General features: G+C 47.0%; 1 protein-coding gene and 1 long non-coding RNA gene across 29 annotated transcripts in view; one reads left to right on the top strand and one right to left on the bottom strand.

Annotated features, from left to right (window-relative positions):
- Positions 1-22,007, bottom strand: part of CAMK2B (calcium/calmodulin dependent protein kinase II beta) — a 116,023-nt gene that overhangs the window by 93,480 nt on the left and 536 nt on the right. For all 28 annotated transcript variants that reach the window (XM_083184675.1, XM_083184672.1, XM_083184670.1 and 25 more), the window contains exon 2: positions 6,735-6,829. In XM_083184675.1, coding sequence (XP_083040801.1) covers positions 6,735-6,829 — 95 coding nt within the window. The remainder of the gene's footprint in view (positions 1-6,734; positions 6,830-22,007) is intronic.
- Positions 1-22,007, top strand: part of LOC146075441 (uncharacterized) — a 68,729-nt gene that overhangs the window by 20,719 nt on the left and 26,003 nt on the right. The window lies entirely within an intron of this gene.

Here is a 22,007-nt window from a genome sequence, read left to right on the forward strand (position 1 = left end):
GGGCTGTGTCCATGATTTATTACTTACTGTACCCAATGTACAACCATGTTCTGCCTCTCCAGACGTAATGTGCTGCATTTCATCAAAAATGACCTGACCATTTCTCTGCCTGGATCCCGTATATTCTGTATCTTCTGATATCCCCAACATCATCATTGGTGATACCATTCTACATAATAGTATTCCTTATTCCCCTTGTGCCTCCAAAATACTCTCTACTAGTGGACTCCTCTACGCTTGGGAATGACGACTGTCTTGCTCTTGTATTCCCACAACTACCGTATGCTTAGTTTCTGATCTCCTTAGCATCCCTTCCCCTCTGCCAGATCACCACCTCATCACCAGCAAGCTCTCCTCCATTACTCAGCGTATCCTCTCTGTTGCTGGACTTCTAATACCCAAAGAAATCTTCACTATTCATTTCTTTCAGAGGCTGATTGAGATTCACATCCTACACAGATGCAGATACTGACTTGCATTTATGTCCCAGCATGCATTACATCAGCTTGAGAAAGTAGCCATCATTACTATCAGTTCAATCATAGCATTGTAGGCCATAGGCAAAGCAATGCACTGGGGCCCCTGCCCAACCATTTATGGAAATAAATAAATAAGAAATAATTCCTTTTCCCTCCACATGCTTCCATACAGTGAATCCCTGTCAACAATCAATGATGGATAATTCCAGGCAGCTACCAATCAGAATGCTGACAGACAATCACTGTCTGGCTGCAGGCTGGGAGGCAGTAGAGAATGCTGCAATCCGATTGGTGAATAGCCATCCACTAATCATCATGCTGACAGACATTTGCTGTCTGGCTGGGAGGCTGGTAGATGTTGCACTCTCTGATTGAGGGATAGCTCCAGACATTCATCAACCAACATGCTGACAGTACTTTGCTGTCTTGCTGCAGGTTGGAAGGCAGGGAAAGAATTCACAATAGCTGGGTAGTATTCCATACCTGCCTCCCACGAAGATCCAAAGGCACCAGACCGGAGCAGATGCCTGCAGCCAGCCAGTCCCTGGTCAAACACCACTAGAATCATGAAGCCTTGAGCATCTGCCCAGTAAGCCCATATGTTAGGATGGCTCTGCTTGGTGCAAGAGATTAATGCAAAATCAGGACTATCTATGTGTACCCTTACATCCGGGGTAAGGAACATCTGGCCCGCGGGCCGGATACGGCCCCCGCACCCAGTTTGCCTGGCCCGCCTGCATGAATGCCTGTTTACCGTCCAGTTGGAGGTGAAGCGCAGGACACCTGCCCGCCCAGATACGAGGAGAGCAATGCAGACGCGCCAGCCGGGCCAATCACTGCGGCCGTGGGAGGTGATGTGCCCGCCAATCCCTGCGGGCGGTAGGGACTCTCGCGATTGTTGTGATGCACCCGCCATGCACTACATGGGCGGGAGCATCAGCCCCAGCAGCAGCCTCCATGAGCCGGACTCTGCCGGAGACAAAACAGGGTAAAAAAATAAAGTAAATGCTGCTGCTCTTGTGCCGCTCCTCTCACCCAACTACTCCCTTCCCCAGTGACTGAGAGATCCAGGGGTTGTCATTTACCCCTGGATTCACCCCAAACAGGTTTATGTGATTATCTCTGATTATCATAATCAGGCATAATCACATAAACCTGTTTGGGGGTGACACTGTCACTTTCTCCACACTGCCGCTGCCAATGTGTCCGTGTGTATAATGCCCACATGTATATGCCGCTGCCCGTGTGTCCGTATGTATAATACCCACATGCATATGCCGCTGCCTGTGTGCACAATGCCCACATGTATGTGCCGCTGCCCATGTGTATAATGCCCGCATGTATATATCGCTGCCTGTGTGTATAATGCCCACATGTATATGCCGCTGCCCGTATGTATAATGCCCACATGTGTATATATCGCCGCCCGTGTGTATAATACCCTCATGAATATATTGATAATTTTTATATGGCCTCCGAAGGATTTTATAAATATCCAAATGGCCCTTGGTAGAAAAAAGGTTCGCCACCCCTGCCTTACATTCATCTACATGCCCATAATATGCCCACAGAACCTTATCCTACATGCAGACACCTGGTTTCTACCCCGTGACACGCCTTCAGCTACAAGTGGAGTTGGGGCTGAGATGGGTACATCCTGGAACACATAGTTACCTAAAGTACGCTTAGCTATGAACTATGCACAGTGCAGACCACAGTGACCTTGCATGCATTTCTGAACCAGCTCCTCTGGGTTCATTTATCTGACTACATCCCAAGCAACACCACAAAGCTTGGTGCCAGGTCTTCAACTTTTCTTCTATACTGCTTCTCTTTAAAAATGAATAAATACATTTGTAGGTCATGGGATGTACTATCATCCGCAGCCCCTCTCCGCCACACAGGCTACCGCAAAGATAATAATCGCATGTGCACTAACATATGCTATTATTATCTCAACGGACAGCTCTTGCGTTAAGAGCTGCCCTTTGCGTTGTGCCAGCGATGTGGCAGTGGGTCTCTGGCAGCTCCCCCTCCTCCGTTAACTGGCTGATGCTGCTGCGGGGCGGGCTCCGCCTCCTCCTTCCTGCACTTGGAAGGGGATGTAGGGGCTAGGGGAGATCCCTGGACTCAATTGAGGGGAGCGGCAATCATTGTGGGGAGGCGGGGGTCGCGATAGGAAGCCCATACCCCCCGTAGCAAAAACCCAGCATGCAGGTTTTCCTGCATATCAAAATGCGGCAAAAGCCCCGATAACAGGGTTTTTACCGCAGTGTCTCTGTCATTTTCCAAACCCAGTCTGTAACATGGCAGTGAGGAGCTGGTTGTTTATCACTCTCCACTTTATCACTTTTTGAAGCTCCGTGCATGTGGCCCTCATTGTTTCAGAGTCAGGGCTGGTCATTTTCCCAACAGCAATAACAAAGCCTCTCAGTGCCACGCATTACCTGCCTCCCTTCCCGGGACTCTCTTCTGGCTGCACATCCCTCTCTTGCACAACAAGACTTTCCCCTAGCCTCCAAACCTTCCAGCATTCCCTTGAAAACTCATCATAATAATATGATAGGTAATATGTTATATCTCATTGCCATTCCTATATGTACAGTAACTAAACCTTACCTGTGTAATATTTACATATCAAACTAGCCTCTGACCCCAAACCAACATCATTGTGTGACAAAATCATGTAGCTTACGCAACACTTGCACAACACAACCTTAGCAATCTGGCTAGACCAATAAGCAATTTGTTACACTTAATTAGCCTCATGTATTAAACGCCTGTTACTCTATAGATTGCAAGCTTAGAAGGAATGCGCTTGTCTCTTTGTTAATCCAGTAGCTTCATTCTTTATTTTAAAGATACATATCAGATAACATATTTTCTACTTTGTTAACATTTGTTTTAAATTGTAAAGCACAGCTGAAAATGCTAAAATTAATACAATTAATACTAAGTAGATGCTATGGGCCCATCTGGAAACCAACGCATTTTGGTATGTGCAGAAATGCGTATATTTCCAACGTTAATAAAGTAACGCACGGGCTTTGGAACTAGGACACAGAGTACGTGTACGCACTGAAACAATATCCTACGCACTTTGTAAGGATGTACCCAGCAGATGATGGAAACTCCCTTTAGAGATAGCCTGATATGTCAGCATTTTACATTGTAAGCACATTTCATCCGGCTGCACAATGTGTGTCTCATTAATAATCCCATTTTACAGCATAAATTCCTTATCAGCAGTTGCCTAAAATATATACTTGCTTATTATTGTTTCCTTTCTAGTAATAATGGTTCCTGTGATTATTCTTAAGCATCATTTTCATAGTAAAGATGGAAAAGAAACACTCTAGAAGGGCCTCATTTATGTCTGTATTTAATGGGTATGTCCACACAATTATCACCAGACTGCGCATAAAGGGCCTTATTCTAGTTAATTTGGACGGATGCGTATTTCGGACAGGAACCCCGCCTACCTTACGGATCGCTCACACCGTCCAAATGCGGTAAAACGCAGAGCGAACGGACCGTGAGTGGATGTTTCATGTGAACACCTTCTCCATCTGTGGGAACCTTCCCCATCCTCCGATGGTCGCCGACCATCGAATGATGGACCGAGCGGTCAGGCAGCACCGAGTGCTCCAGACCACTCGGACATTTCACGGTATGAAAGCAGGGGTATGGGTGGGCAGCTGGCATCCGGTTATGTCAGCTGTCCGCCCCCAACAAGTGCGTCACGGCCAGATTACCATACTTACGCCCAGCGTTTTCATGGGAACGCCCATGAAACGCAGGGCGTACGCATATGGTAATGAGCCTTAAACATCGCTTCACGCACCTCTGCTCGGATGGTTCCGACCAATCGTTTTCTGCACGGACCTCACGCCGTGTTCGTACGTGTGAGGCATTTTCACATGCGCAGAAACGCCTCTGCACATGCGCAAACACCAAACATCGGCCGCCCGACCGCACACGGAGCCATCCAACTCAATCAGAATATGGCCCAAACTGCGGTCACAATCCTCATGGAATGGGGAGTTTGAAGCAGTTCTACCTGGTAACTTGCCTTTTAGCACAGGTTTTTTTTCAGTGTGAACGGGTCAACCCGTGTCGGCATACCCTGGTCTCCTACCCGGATAAAAAGCAGGGTTGAAAACCTGGGAATTTCGAAACGGGTTGAACTGAAAAACAACCAGTGTTAAAAGGCAAATTTCTGGGTCGACATGCTTGACCCGGGAATTTGTCTAGTGGTGAAAACGGGGTATCGTTGGTTGCCCATAGCAACATCCCATGTGAAATAGAACTCCCATCTTAGTAAATTTCCCCCTTATACCTTTGCAAATGGTTGTTTTTAAATTGTATTTAAGCCTGATAGCGAATACTTATTTAATTAAAAAAGCAAAAAAAAAATTAAAAAATTATTTAGCACAAGTAAATTTAAGTTCCTCATGATTTTTTAATCGGAGCTTACCCGTACAGGTACTCAAAGATCTAAGACACCAGAGAGGTGTCTTAGATCTGCGAGCGCAGTAGAAATCATTCAATGGTCGGCGACCATCGAAGAATTTCGCCGCCGCACGCAAGCTGCAAATGGTTGTTTATGCTAAACAACCGTTCGCATGCATGTGGGGAAATAGGCGTGCGAGGGGCGGGCGGTGTTTTAATGACTCACAAAGCTGCGAAATTCGCGAGTCAACCAGAATCACCCCCCTTGGCAATGGCAGTAACACAGGATACCTCTGGTTTATGAAGGCAACTCTAAAAATAGAGAATTATTCAGTACCCCAGCCCCATGGCAAACTGCTATCCACCCTCACAACTGTAACTTTGCCTAAAGTGGATGTGATATAGGCAAGGCCAGAGCAAGGTTTTCTGGCACCCCAGGCAAATCCCTAATCACAACTTCATCTTACTGCTCCCATCAGAACCCACACACCAATGCCCACTTTCCAAAACCTCAGGTGAAAGATTAGAGGTGGCATGTTAGACGTTTAACACCTGCCATTTGCATTAAGTTTGACATAGATGCCTCTCTCTCAGGGCCATTCTTAATTTGTGTGATAGACCCCCCCCTTCCCCCTCCCAAATTATGGAGCCCCTAGGCAGCTGCCTAAATCTGACTAATGGTAGAGCAGGCACTGCATATAAAGATAATCTTAAGTGACAAAGCAATAAATGCAAGTTATCCTTGCCACGACATCCGATCCTCGCCACCAAATGTGAATATAAGTCCACCAAGCTTTATTACCTACAAGTCTTGTAAGTCAGTTGCATGAGGTCTATAAACTGCCCTGGAATAATGAAAGATGGAGAAGCACCCCCACACCCCAAATAGTGACTCATTTCTTGACAGCTTTATTAATGTATAACATACCATAATATAAACCAGTAATGCACAGTCTTTGCTATAAATTGATTTACTGTACTTGTTCTTTACAGAGGCGTAGCTACCGTAAGGCAGCCACCGCGGCTGCTTGGGGGAGCAAGCGCCAGCGGGGCGCCCCCGGTGCCCAGGCACTCTGGTCAGACCCCCCCTTACCCCTCCGCATGCCGCCGCCACCGCATTCAGTCTGGCACCGCAGATAGCCTCCGGGCTCCGTCTCCTGCAGTAATGAAAAATGACACGACAAAATGGCTGCCCCCGTACAGCAGACAGTTTTTTTAGGGATGTTAGAGGAGGCGGCGGCCTCCTCTAGCATCCTTAAAAACTGTCTGCTATTAGGGGGCAGCCATTTTGTCGTGTCATTTTTCATTACTGCAGGAGACGGAGCCCGGAGGCTATCTGCGGTGCCGGACTGAATGCGGGGCCGGCGGCGGCGGCATGCGGAGGGGTAAGGTAATTTTTTGGCGGGGGGGGGGGGGGCGCCACAATATTAGTTACGCCTCTGGTTCTTTACCTGTCCATACACCTTATTAATGTCAATGCACATGCCCATACATGTCACATGTCCATATACATACATGTCCATACAGCAATTTGCAGTATGTTAGAACTTTGCAGGTTGTGTTCTAGCAATAATAGGAAGAGGATGGGAGTGCGTGCATGGCTGTAGTGCCCTGTATAAAGACGCGCCGTGTAGAGTCATTCTTTCACTAGCACCTTATCTAGTATATGCTGAAACAAACAGACACAAAACATGTGGTCTGTTTGCAGGGGGTGTGGATCATTAGGTAGACAAGCATAAGGTTGACAGACAGAATGTAGACACATGAAACGGGACCTGCTTGTGATTTTTATTTGCCACTCACCTCTTGCCGACAACTTCTTGGTGTTTATGATCTTTGCAGCATATTCGTGCCCTGTGCAAAGCTTCACGCATCTTCTGACCACCGAAAACGCTCCCCTGGAAATGAAAGACAAGAGGCTTTTAAGCACACAAGCCTACCTGACATGTCCACGTATGTCCTCACCTAGCCCATAAACACAGAAAAGATTTTCAATGACGCGTTGCGTTGTAGTAGCACAAATTATTATACTAACTGCGCAAGATAATTTTAAACAGCTAAAACTGATGATTAGGCTTCACCGCCACCTATATAACACACCACCACCACCACCGATATAACACACCACCACCTATATAACACACCACCACCTACATAACACACCACCACCTATATAACACACCACCTACAAAACACACCACCACCTATATAACACACCACCACCACCGATATAACACACCACCACCACCTATATAACACACCACCACCTTTATAACACACCACCACCTATATAACACACCACCTACATAACACACCACCACCTATATAACACACCACCTATATAAAAGACCAGAACTGATGGTTAGGCTTCAGCGCCACCTATATAACACACACCACCACCTATATAACACACCACCACTTATATAACACACCACCTGCATAATATACCACCACCTATACAACGCACCACCTATATAACAGACCAGAACTGATAGATAGGCTTCACCGCCACCTATATAACAGTTGAAATAGCGCTTTCATTGTAGTGTGTGGTAGACCTATATGTTGCTCACCTCAAAGTAGTGTAGCCAAGGTAAGTTCTGTCCAATGTCTCAGTAAAGTCTTTGGACTTAGCAGTAGCCAGTTCCCTACTTTGCTGCCCCCTCCTCCAGGTGAGTGAGTTAGGGGGTGTGACCAAGCCAGAAGGTGGGCTGGCTGGGGCGTGGCTCCACAATCAAATCATTGTGGCTCTGCACCTGCTAAAAGATGCCGCGATGCAATGCACAACCCCCTTGGACCACCTATTTGTACTCTGTTGTGGGTGGCCAAAGGGGGGGGGATCCCAGGAACGCGGGGGACTTGCCCACCTTTCTCGAAGCCGAGAGGGCCATCTGATTTTACAGGAGCATCCCTGCCCATACGGGAGTGTAGGCAATCGTGAGTCAGATACATAACAAAATATTCTCTCCCTCTGTTTTATAAGGACGGACCCTATTAAGTCCAAAATCTCTTCCATCCATCCTTCCTTGGTCTGAATGTAAAAGAGAATCTGGGCTGGATGCTCTAACATCCGCGGCCCCATTGCGCCGGCATTTACCGGCTACCACATTCATAATAATAGCATATGCACTAACATGTGCGATTAGTAACGAAAAAGACAGCTCTTCCGATAAAAGCTGTTTTTTTTGCGATGTGTCGCCGTCCATGGACTTCCTGGTATGAGACCCGGGAGTCCCTCTGCGCATGCACAGAGTGACGGCACCGACCGCGGGGCATGCTGGGAGGGATCTGTTACGGATGCCTCACACAGCGCCATGGAGAGAAGCCCATATGCTTTTCCTATAGGGTGCAATACCCCCCGCAGGGGTACCCCGGTGTGCGGGTTTTAGTGCATTAGAAAATGCAGTAAATCCGAAAAACGGGGTAGCGCTCTATCACAGTTCCAAACAAATTGTGTTTTTACCGCATTTTACATCCTACCCCCTATCACAGGTCCAAAAAAACATGTTTTGTCCCTAAGGGCCAGATGTATCAAGCTTCAAAAAGTGATAAAATCGAAAATGATAAACAGCCAGCCAATCAGCTCCTACCTGTCATGTTACAGGCTGGATTTGAAAAAAGACAGATTGGAGCAGACTGGTTGGTTGTCTATCACTCTCCACTTTATCACTTTTTGGACCTTGATACATCTGGTATAAGTGTTTACTAGCAGGTACCCTACATTTCATAAAGTGTTTGTAGTGCTTTGTGGTGTGTGTGTGTGTGTGTGTGTGTGTGTGTGTGTGTGTGTGTGTGTGTGTGTGTGTGTGTGTGTGTGTGTGTGTGTGTGTAGCTATACAATGGCAACTGTGTTTTATGGCGTTCTATATGGAATCATTTAGCAAATGAAAATCTGTTTACCTTTTCTAATAACAAGCGTTTTGGGTAAGTTGGGTCATTTATGTCCCATTGTTAATTTGATATAAAGAAATGAAGCAGGACAGGAAGTATCCACTAGAACACCACCACGCCTGCCATCCCCCATTCTATCTAGTAAGGGATGTGATAATCAGGAGCCAGATGGACAGAACTGCACCATTTCCTAAATAAACAGCCTTTTGTCAATACTAAGTCAACACTGAGTCGGTTGTGGAAGCTTTGTACAGTAACTTCCCGTACTGGGAATAATATATGTCCCATCTGTCTCTCGCTGATCCTTCTCTTGTCTGCTAGCGAGTGTGTATATTTTCGATAAAAATCACTAAAGCCCAATACTCACTAGACGAGAAATAACAAGATCTTAACAAAAAGTTGTGTGCGCACTCAAAATCGTTAACGATACGCGCTCCCGGGCATCATTAACGACCCTTCCATCTGCTCAACTTGCAGGTCGAATTTAGCTATATAGCCAGCGAGCTGCATCTTCATCGGGTGCTGGTGACTTCACTGAACAATATCATCACCAATATCGTTAAGTGTGTACACTCAATATTGTTGAGCAGTGTCAATGCCGATAGAGTTAACCCCTAGTCTAATTTTGTATGGGGCTTAATACATTGACATTTCAATGAGAGAAAATATCCTTCCCTGTAGGGAGATGGTGGGTGATGATGAAAGTGAAGATGAAGGCAGAGAGGGGGAGGTTAGACGCCATCTGGTGCGGTCACCACATACACCTTAAGCGGCTGGTGGATGACATCCTCGTCTTCCATTCTTAATGTTTTTTTTTTTTTTTTTTTTCACAGTTACAATGATATGACTTTGGATTGGAAATGGTTTGCATATGCCTTAAAGTTCTGAACATATTTTGACTGCCTAGTTTAATGGTGGGGAGAAGTGTAACTGTGGAAGGGGGAGTGGAGTATCAGAGGGTCTTGTGTGTATGGAAGGAGTATGGTAGATGGTGGAGGGTGGCTGGAAGATAGGTGGTGGAGTATGTGTGTGTAGCGGGAGTGATGGATGGGAGAGCAGATGAGGAATGGTTGTGGGTGGTAGTATTGTCAGGTGAAAGAGTAAGCATTAGGATGGATGGATATTGCTGGGTTTGGATGGTGAGGATAAATCAGTAATAAGGATGGAAGGATCAGGTGACTAAACAAGAGGGCAATACCTTCAGATCCCGGGGTACGGGCTTGGGTATTTGTATAGGGTTATGGGGTTTGGTGATGGGAATTAAAATCTGCTCTGTGTAAAATCAGTGACCTACAATTGTATAAATAGCTTTTTCTTTGTTCTGTAACTAGCGGTGATTTTTCATTGTTTTTATGTATTTATTCTATGAAATGCACCTTTTAATACACAAAACATAGCAATCTCAGCCGTGATTCCTTACACTATTGATGTGCAATGATCTGTTAATGCTGCTGTCTGGGAATGTAGTGAGAGCCCTCCAGCGGCCTCGCTAATATCACCTACACATACACATGCGTAGCGGTTCTCACAGAGCCTTCCATAATCCACCACCCAAGTGACTTTATGGTCACACAGAACGTCCTCAGGAACTGAGATGCTGGCACCATATTTTCTTTATACAAGATTACAGATTTAGGCAGAGACGCCCCACAAACGCCTGCGATACATCTGTGTTTTTACTACCCGTTACTTTCCACAAAACGGGCTCCTCCTGTCAATTTGTTATTGATTCCTTACTGCGAGTGTCCTGGCAAAAGTGCCATGGTGCATGGCCAGTGCAATCACGACACATGCACAGTCAGCTAAAAAGTGTTTGACGGCAAATAAGAACCATAGAATAACACATTGTGAGTGAACCAGCATTGGATCCTCAATCTTCCCTTTAAACTTGGGGTATTAAGGCTAGGGTATTACTGATAGTTTGAGGGACTGGATTAGGAAATGAGGGAATGGATATTTGCATTGGTTTAGAGGCATGGGTTATGGAAAGAGCTCCACTGTGTTAATACTGGAACAATGGTGCTCCTCCCGCATCCTGCACGGTTTCCACTAAAGTGGGCAGAATGGTGGAATTATGGGTCTGAAAAGAAGTGACAGGACAAAAAGATGCAAATATGCATCATTTAGCCCCTCCCCTTCACAAGAGACCCATGAATTTTACCACCCAGGCATTTTACCTCAATTGGGTGGGGCTTAATACTATCACAAGCCAGTCACGCCCCCCCATGCATCCATATTTTTCTCCTCTCTGGCTTTTTTTCCAGAGAGGAATATTTAATGGTAGGTAAGTATGATATATCACCGGTCACCATAATGAAAGGAATAATTTCTCTTTGAAGAGCACAGCGTTACTAGCTGTTTATTGGGGGAATGGTGATGTTGCATGGGGAAAAGGGATTCAATAACTAACAGCTGGGCTAAGGCAAAGCTGCAATTGTGCAGGTTTATACTTTCACGTGGATTAGCTGAGACCACGCCCCTCCTGCATAGGCCACGTGGAGTCATGCGTGCGTCCAGATTACCGGCATTTCAAAATTGGGAGGTATGCAGATGTAACATGTGAAGACCGAGTTAGGTTTGGGTGGAGTGTGTTCTAACTGAAATCTAAATTGCTGTGTAAAACCACCATTGGTTTAAAATTGGCCAGTTTGAACCAACTACATCGCTATCGATACAAGCTTCCACAGTTTGCTAGCATCATCCCCCATTGTCTGTACATGAAGCTCAATCAGGGAGTTGTTGCTTGCAATGCCATGCCAATATAGCATGGTCCTGCTCCCCTCTCACCCCATGTTTAAGCACTTGATGATGCTGGCTTTACCATCGGGTCCCGTCGCTAATTAGGTCATGCTGGATAATCATCTACTATGTACCCAATATTTACATTTGTGGGCTATATGCAAAAGCAGCCAGTATTTACCCTGCACAGGAAAAATATAACCCACCCAAATCTAAATCTCTCTGCACATGTTACATCAGCCCCACTTGCAATGTAACATTGTTATATGGAGTTTTGTGCTATTTTTGTTCTACTTAAAATTTAAAAACATGAGTCAGGCCCATAGTGCAGGTGTGTTCTGAAGCACTTTACAATTGGCAACAACACAGTATTAATACAAGTGTAAGTATTAATAGACAATGAGGTAAGCTTACAATCATATTCAAAAACAGGAAATTAGGAGTCTGGTACATGGGGGGATTTATCAAAGCTTGGTGGAGAGAGTTTACGCACCAACTGAGAGAGATTCTAGATCCTAAAGGTACATACACACTGGGCGACTATGCCCAGCGTGTATGGAGAGCGATGATTGGTGTCATCGCTGGGGGGGAAAGCCGCTTTCCACCTGCCCGGCCCCGTCAGCGGGGAGAGGACGTCTTTGCATAGCGCAGAGCTATGCAAAGCCACCCCCAAAGCCTTCCATCTGCGGGTATTGCCAGCAGATAAACGTCTTTCCCGGCAATGATGCGGGAGCGCGCAGCAGCGCTCACCGCTCATCGCCGGACCATACACACTGGGCGGCTTTGAGCTAAAAGCCACTCAAACATGCTGTTTTGAGCAACTTTCAGCTCAAAGTGGACCAGTGTGTATGGGCCTTAACAATCATGTTGCAGGCTTTAGTAGTAGTAGTAGTAGTACGTTTATTTATAAGGCGCCACAAAGTGTCCGCAGCGCCGTACATAGCAAACAAAAAAAAAACAAATTACAAGGTAACGTACAGGGTGTGTAGAAAGATACAGTATAAATAGGGGTATAGCTGGTAGAACTAAAATCAGCATCAGTTCAGAAGTAGGTGTCAAAATAGTCAAGGAGACCGAAGATGAAGTAGAGGAAGGGAAGAACAGGACAGGAGCACAGGTGAGGTAATAAGGTAGGGTGAGTACGTGAGGAAGGAGGGCCCTGCTCATAAGAGTTAACATACTAAAAATAGGTAGGTGGACGAACGAAATACAATAGGATAAGTAGGAACGGAGGGGAACGGAGGCAGGATAGGAGGATCAAAAGAGGTTAGGAGGAGGGATAGGCTAGTCGAAAAAAGTGGGTTTAGAGGGAGCGCTTGAAGGAGGTAAGGGAATCAGATAGCCTGATGGGTGGCGGGAGGTTGTTCCAGTGCAGGGGGGCAGCGCGAGAGAAATCTTGGACACGGGAGTGGGAGGAGGTGATTAGGTGAGAGGTCAGTCGGCGGTCAGCGATGGAGCGAAGAGGACGGGAGGGAGTGTGGATAGAGATCAGTGAAGAGAGGTAGGGAGCTGTGGAGGAGGAGAGAGCCTTGTAGGTGGTGGTGAGGAGTTTAAAGAGAACTCGGAAAGGAATGGGGAGCCAGTGAAGAGATAAGAGGGGGGAGGCGGGGAGGCGGAGGTAGAGCGGCGGGAGAGGAAGATGAGCCTAGCAGCAGCGTTAAGAATGGATTGGAGAGGTGCGAGGCGGGTGAGAGGTAGCCCAGAGAGAAGGATGTTGCAGTAGTCAAGGCGGGAGATGACAAGAGAGTGAATGAGAATTTTGGTCGCGTCAGTGGAGAGGAATGGTCTGATGCGTGAGATGTTGCGTAGGTGAAAGCGGCAAGACTGTGAGAGAGCACGAATGTGGGGGGTGAAAGAGAGGGAGGAGTCAATGATGACACCGAGGCAGCGCGTTTGGTCGGTGGACGTGATCTCGGTTTCACCAATGCTGATGGAGATAGTGGGAGAAGAGGGGATGTTCGGGGGATGGAAGATTAGAAGTTCAGTTTTAGCCATGTTTAGTTTCAGGAAGCGTTGGGTCATCCAGGCTGAGATGGCCGTGAGGCATTCGAAGACCTTGGACAGAAGTGATGGGGATAAGTCGGGGGAGGAGAGATAGATTAGGGTATCATCAGCATAAAGGTGGTAATGAAAACCATAGGAGCTGATGAGGGTGCCCAGAGAGGTGGTGTAGAGGGAGAAGAGGAGAGGGCCAAGGACTGACCCTTGGGGAACACCGACTGGCTGGGGGGTAGTAGGAGAGGAGGAGCTCGGAGTGGAGACGGAGAAGGAGCGATCGGAGAGGTATGAGGTGAACCAGGAGAAGACCGTGCCAGTGATGCCAAAGGAGCGGAGGGTGTTGAGCAGGAGAGGGTGGTCAACAGTGTCAAAGGCAGCCGACAGATCAAGCTGGATGAGGATAGAGAAGAGGCCTTTGGATTTAGCCGATAGTAGATCGTTAGTGACTTTGGTCAGGGCAGTTTCAGTGGAATGTAAAGGGCGGAACCCGGATTGGAGGGGGTCTAGAATGGAGTTAGCAGTGAGGTGGCTTAGGAGACGATTATAGGTCAGACGTTCTAGGAGTTTGGAGGCAAAAGGGAGGAGGGAGATGGGCCTGTAGTTGGATGGAGAGTTGGGGTCCAGATTTGTTTTTTTGAGAATTGGGGAGACAAGAGCGTGTTTGAAGGAGGAAGGGAAGATCCCAGAGGATAGGGAAAGATTAAAGAGGTGAGCCAGGTGAGAGCAGACTGATGGACTGAGACGACGGATAATATTGGAGGGGATAGGATCAAGCGGGCAGGTGGAGGGAGAAGCGGATTGAAGGATAGAGTGGACTTCAGCAGCAGTGGTGGGGTAAAATGAGGACAGGGGTTGGAAGGAGGGGAGTGGAGATGTAGGAGGGGAGGAGGGAGAGGGTGAGGTCATGGCAGCAGTGATGGCTTTGACATGAAATGACAGTTACAGATGTAGCTACGCTTTGACATGAAATGACAGTTACAGATGTAGCTACGCTCACCAGTCCCACATACATAGATATAGCAGCATGGATGGTGCAACTAGTATGTCTCCAAATGAGATGTCCATGTGTGTACAACATTTGTTCCTATAGTCGCCGTATACTGCAGAATGATGTCATGCACGTGTGTATGCATCACTGCAAAAATGAGTGTGGCTACATTTGTAAAAGCTGATACTTATCTCTTCTCTAAGCTTTGATACATATGCCCCTAAACTTTAAAAACCATAGGAGCTGACACATGAGATTATCAATTAATTTTATTTATACCAAGTTCTTTCTCCAGGATCTTGTGCTATGGAGTGATGACCATTACAAACAGAGAGGGTGAGATTGTAAGGAGATATGATGGTTCTGAAAATCAAGGTACCATGCTTATTTCATACAATTTTCACACCGCAGAGCCGGGTCGCATCTGGGATTTTGTACACTGGTCCATCCGAGTTTTGACCCGACTGACTCCTTTCAGACTGAAAGCCCAACCTAGATTATTGCCATTTTGATGACGTCACAGGAGGCCCATGTCGAGCCGGTTTGATCATCTCCTAGTACTGGCTGTTCCATTGCCATGGGTCCGAGGTCGCCTCAACCCGGTTTACCTGTTCACACTACACTGTCGGACGGGTTGAACTCGTGTTCAACCCGGCTCACTCTCTGGGCTGATATACTGGTTTGCTGGACCTGGTTTATTTCAACTGGCTGCTTTCACACTGCACAATCTCTTGGGTTGGTGTGCGTTCATGTAAAATATCAAGGGGTATATTGCTGACTGTTTGAAAGTGGTATCAGTTCGGGACGGGAGTAGGTTGTTTCATCTTTAAAGTATTGCAGCCCTCTGATAATTCCAACATTTTCATAGGAATATCATCTGAGAAGGACTAATAGAGGTGTACTCCATAGAAACCAATCAGACACTAGTCTATCATTTTATAGAATGCACACTTCATAAATGATAGCCACAATCTTATTAGTTGCTCTAGGCAGCATCTCATCTTGTCCTTTGATAAATATCACCCTTCACTTGCATGTGGAACAGTCAAAACGTAACCTGTATAAAGCACAGATAAGTTATTAATGCCCACAGTCCCATTTGAGAATGAATGGTTCTGCAGTACCCAGCTGAGTGTTAGAGATGCTGTATCTGTGACATCTTGTCCATTCAACAACACCAAAAAAGGTGCCTTATGGGGCACCCACATGGGGTGATTTCAGGGCATTTTCTAAGCAATCTGACTCAATTTGACAAGATCGCTTAGAAAATGCCCCTACATCACTCCGTGTGTAGGGGCCATAGTGATAGCGATGCGCGGCCCTGTGTGTCGCTATAGCCCGGTGTCACTATCACCCGGTGAGATCGCTCAGCAAAATCTCCACGTGTGTAGTCCCATTAGTCACTTGGCATAATAAAGAAGGCCCATATCTCTTCCAGGGCTATAGACAGCCTCTCCAGGGCACGGTAACGCAATGGGAGTGGCCTCATCTCAGAGGTCCTATTTTAGTATAAAACAAAAAACCTGAAAAAAATCTATTGTGTATGTGCTGCGTACCCCTCAGCAAGTAAGAGAACAGTACGATAGCCAACAGCAGCAGTAGCCTCCCTGGACTAGGGATGACTCTTGGTGCCATTGTCATCAATGGCACCGATGGTAGTAGCTAACTAACCCTTGCTACCATTGATGGTGGGAAACCATCTGCAGTTCCTCTATCAATATTGTGTGACAACAACCATTAATGATTTCTAATCATATATGGTCAGTGGCCAACCCTACCCTGACCCACAGCAGCCTAGCACACAGCAGAATGTGCATGGAAGAGAGGCTGCAGGATGACAGGTAGGAAAGTGGGTGGCTCCAACAATCACAGGACTGGTTAATTAGCGCCAGCTCCAATCCCCCCACGGCACCACTGATATATTCATTCCTGCACTTCTGTGTTGGACACACAGAAGTATTAGAATTACAATGTGGCTGAATATTCGAGTATATAGTTTAGGGATGAAATAATGTGAGGTACAAGTCACACATATACAGGACATTTGTGGCATTAAATACACTTCTGTATGACATTTTATCAATCCCATAGGAATCAGTGTGGCATGAGACACTGAATGCTTGATACCTCATTCATGTCATCTCATGCCTCACATCATTGATAGGTTCCATTGTCATCAGTAGTGTCAGGTGCACTGTAACTCTTCCCTTTAAAATTATAGTAAGTCCCATCATACTTTGCTCTTTTGGATCTTTATTATTGATCTTTACGTGTCTTGTGCTACCTTATTATTTTTTATTACTTCCTATTGATAGATGGTTTAAACAATATTACTTCATATAGAGAAACAAGGAGCATAGCAACAACCAGTAATGTCACAATAGTGGGGGCAGGGAGAGGATACAGCCAGGAAGCTACAGTATGTATGATTTTGGGTCCAGCACAGTGATACGTAAAGGGTTGCAGAATAGGAGGAGGACGGTGGGGCTGGGTGACAGCTGGATGCATACAGTGCTGGAATAGCAATGGAAACTGCAGATATCCCTGATAGTACGCACACATCCATCATGATTCTAAATATAGGTCTCTATTGACCCCACAATGCAGTCACATTCTGCTCTCTCTCTCCAGCGGGGATATATTAATATCAGTGTCTACTGGGAGAAAACACCTGTACCATCAGCTCTGCAGAGCAGCTCAGCACTGTGGTATTGCTACAACAGAGGCGATGCCGGCTAAGGGCAGGTACTGCCCCCCCAAGGGACTCTACTTGGGGACACATGGAAGCTTATACAGGGTAAATGCTGAGAGATATCAGGACTCTGCTTGGATAGAACCTGACAACTTTAAGGGTATGGGTAAAAACCGGACCCGGACAAGACCCCGGAAGAGGAGTGTCCTGTCCGGGGTTGTCCTGTCCGAGGGGGCTGCCTGTGATGGCTGTCACCAGGGAGAGGAGGAGGGGGAGAATAAGAGCTCCCTGTATGGTCCTGGCATGTAGCAAAAACCAGAATGGTCCGGACCACACGGGGAGGCTGTAATCTCCCCTTACCCATGTCCCTGGTCCCGGAATGCAGAGTTTGATGTCCGGTCCGGCATTCCAGGGTCTTGTCCGGGACTGGCTTTTACTTAGTCCCCAACTTGAAACCCCAATCAAAAACCATCCATTGTCCCCTCTGCAAAATTTGCAACCTTTAAGACAAATAGGGTTATATATAATAAGATAGATAGATTGGAACTCACCCCCTCACCCAATTAGACCTGGTATTGGTCTCCTCAGCTTCAGACACTCTTAAAACATACTTTTTTATTAAAGCGTACCAGCCATCCTGATAACTTGTCACTGTTCATCTCATCCCCTCCTGTAAATAACCTTCACAGTCCAGGTTAGTATGCAAGTTCTTATAGGCAGGGCCCTCCACCCCCTTGCTCTTCCCCAGCATCCATCACAGTGCTGTACTCCGCTTCCCTTCAGGACTCGCCCATTGTGTGGGCACAGCACTGAACTGACTTGCCTCTGTAAACTCATGCTCACTCAGCAAGTTGCCCTACAACTTCCTTGCTATCTGTCCTACTCAGTCCATGCTGGGATGTTCGCAGGGTCATAATTGGGAGGGTGCCACTGCCCTGGGTGCAAGCAAATATAATATTATTACTCTATAGTTTGTGGATACAAGTAGCACAAGTTTTGTAAAATACACTCAGAAAATAATATAATAAAGGCACAAGCCACAAAGAAGAAACAACAGCTTTTAGTGGTGAATTCGCAGTAGTGGCTAGCTAGAGCTGGTGACCTAATTATCATCATCATTTATTGCACCAGCCTTCAGGCATTGGCAATTGGTATGGCTACTGTTATAGTTATTGTTATAGGAGGATTTAGGAGTCTAGCTGCCCTCAGGCACAACATTATTCCCCCCCCCCCAATAAAAATAATAATATTTTTTTTGTGCTCCCTCATAGAACCCTCATAGAATAGAATGTGCCTCCTTATAGTATAGAATATAGAGGGTGATTCTGGTTTGCTGGGTAAGCTATGAAGCTGGCAGCTTACCGAGCACCAGAGACGCCGCCCTGCCAATTACCCGCCGCCAGTTGCCTCAGTATTGTGCCATGGGATGTTATTCAATGGTCCCTGACCATCAGCGACTGACGTCCTGTGATGTCAGCCACCCACTCCTGGCACACATCGTCCTGCCTGTGTACCCATGGGAACACACAGTGTTTTCATGGGGACGCACGTAAAACGTTGGTTTATGTGCCTTCTGATAGATGGCGCATCGTTTTCCCCAGTTGCGCATGTGTAGTGAACGGCTTCACCTCAGTTTCTTCGTTCCTGAAAATATGTTTTGCGCAGTCGGATGCATGATGGATTCTGCCAGATCAGCGATGTACGGAGAGCGGTGTCTCGCACGGTGCACCATTTGGGAATGAGATCCTCCGCAGCTGAAATCGTGGCAGCGTTGGTGACAACGTGCGCCTTCCCGTGTTGTGGCAAGTCCTTGATGCTTTCGCGTCCTGCCTCATAAGCTGACACCACTGGAATATGACACCACCGGAATATGGTGCACTGTGCGAGACACTGTTCTCTGTACACCACCTTCATCCTGCGATAAATTTGTGAAGCATGCTCGCCTTCTGCGCGAAGAAATTGTGCTGATCTGGTGGAATTCATCGTGCATCTGACCTCGCAAAACTACTTTCCAGAAATAAAGAAATAGAGGCAAAGCCACTCACTACACATGCACAACTGGGAAAAACGCCACGCCATCTATCGGCAAACACATTAACCCACTGCAATTACATACAACGCCGCTACAGCAAAAGTCTCCTTTTCATTTGGGCACACATTATATAACTGGACCTATAACTGGCGTAACTATAGCACCGCAGCCCCCGCCACCGCGGGGGGGGGGGGGGGCGCTGTGCATATGGGGGCGCCGGGGGGCTGCGGTGCTATAGTTACACCTCCCCCCCAATCCCCAGCAGGCTTACCTATTTCGCTGGTCCCGGCAGCTCCGTTCTTCTGCTGAGGACCACCACAAAATGGCCGCCCCCATATAGCACACAGTTCTCTGAAACTGTCTGCTGTATGGGGGCAGCCATTTTGTTGTGGTCCTCAGCAGAAGAACGGAGCCGCCGGGACCAGCGTGAAAGGTAAGGCTGCGGGGGGGTTTGAATGGGCGGCGGGGGGCGCCCCCCCTAACAGCGGGGGGGCGCCCAAAACGTAGCTACGCCGCTGACCACAGCTGATATTTCTATCATCCTCCATTCCAGATTCCATGGGGCTGCTAAGCTTTCCAGATCTTGGCCCAGGCCACTATCGCCATCTAAAGATGACGTTGGTCAATAGTAGCTTATGAGTTACTGCAGCGCGGATCTTTCCCCCATCGGTCCCCACAGACGCAAATGTGCAGAGTACACGCTCTGGGTGCAAAGAGCGATATAGTAAGGTCTGTGTATCCCGGCAAGATCCGCTTAATTTGCAAGGAAATCTTCATTTTCACATTAAGAATGTAGTTAATAATAATGTATCATATCCCCATTACAAATATGGTTTGTGATTAAAAAATTGCCCTTAGAATTGAAGGAGCACGTTGTGTGCTAGGTGGTAAGGACAGCCATGGACACACTGCCGGGCACTGACATCAGCAGTAAGCATTAAAGAGCCCACACTAATGGGCGGCCACGGGTGTTCGCCGGGTGCACGCTCCCAGGGTTGCGGGGGTGGGGAGGGGATTGTCAGCTGACATCGCCGGATGTCAGCTGCCCGCCCACTTCCTCCCAAGGGTGCACTCATATCTAAGTGACCTGAGAGTCACTTAGATATGCGTGAACCTTAGCCATCATTTGGGTGGTTCCCCCTAGCCTGCCTATGGATGTTTATGTTAAACATCCATTCGCAACCAGTGCGGAAGAACCCACGCAGCAAGGTGGGGGGGGGGGCAGGCGTCCCAGCAGGGATTTGGTGGACACGCAAGGCTGCGAATTTGCATCCTTGCGAATCAACCAGCATAACCCCCATTGTGTAGGCGATTAGTGCATTATACTGCCATGTTCTTTCTTGACACATGGCTTTGGGATGCTGTGCATACATTCATGGATTCAGAAATTTGGAGTTTGGCATTATATAAGTACTGTATAGATTCATTGACTGATCAGTCCAGCTTAGTTCTTCCCTGCATTTTTCGTAGCCTCAGTTCCCTGGTGACTCTCTGACCCGACATCTCGCAGGCCCTGTCCTGAAAACCTCATCCATGTGAGAGCTAAGTGTGACATCATCACAGGGGGCGGATAACACTCAGGAGGACCTGAGAGAGGAGGGGGACAGAGAGATACCAGTGCACCTGCCAATCAAATCTTCATCTTCATAGACAGTATTACCAATCAGCCAGCGCACACCACAGCCGGGGAAGAATAACCATGATATGGCCTTATATGGCTATTTTCCACAACCTACACGTCCAAAGTGTTCATAAATATGCTACTATCAGTAACATCCCTCACTGGGCAGGATCACCAGATAGATTATTAATAACCATAGCACCTGAACATTACCTACCATTGGAATATTAACCCTGAAGCTCCTACTAACTCTAATCACATACCTGCATTACCAATGGCACCTTCCACCCAAAGAAATATACACCTTGCAATCATCATAACCCCCCCACCAATATATTAATTGATAACGTCTGCATCCAGGCTGTGCCAGCATCTCACGCCATATAGGTGCAGCTGTGGGAAAAAATGATGTAGCAATAACTTAATACACTCCATATTCCCCTGCCATTTACCAAGCAGTATACTCAGCATCATCAATATTAATGCTAAATTATCCTTGGCTGTTTGACAAGTACGCAACCCTCCCTTGTCTCCCCCACATTATTGTTTGCCCGGCAGTGGGTGCCAGTCATATATGATAATGCCCCTGCAATCCATGTTCAGAATTACACAGCCACCGTCACCCCAAACCTCACCCTGAATTTAATCACCTCCCCCGAAGGAATGTACGCAGACACACAGCGGTGGCTCCCAGACATAAACACAGTATAGGTACTCAGAAATACACAGATGCATTTACTGATGCAGAAACACAGAGGCACAAAACCACCTTTTTTTTCCCCCAAAAAACTACTACAGGTAATCAACTCAGAGAAATCGGAATATACAGTAAATGGATATCTGCAGTCACATCAGGAGTTGGGTCACCAGATTCAGGACCACTGTTCCTCCCTCCCTCCCAGCCTTTCATTACACACCCTGTATGCCCCCATCTGCAGCACAAGGCCCTGTATCCCTGTATTGCGTCCCCTTGTAATAAAACAAAAAGAGTACTCAGAGGGTAAATAATATATATTTATACACCTATAAGCTGCCCCTGATATGAGGAGTGGTATCCACAGCTAACCCTACCCCCAATGTGGCTTATGTGCCCGGGCGGTCAGCTGCAGGTGAGG

The sequence above is a fragment of the Crinia signifera genome, chromosome 4 (assembly GCF_055691185.1).
Source record: "Crinia signifera chromosome 4, ASM5569118v1, whole genome shotgun sequence".
Classification (NCBI taxonomy): domain Eukaryota; kingdom Metazoa; phylum Chordata; class Amphibia; order Anura; family Myobatrachidae; genus Crinia; species Crinia signifera.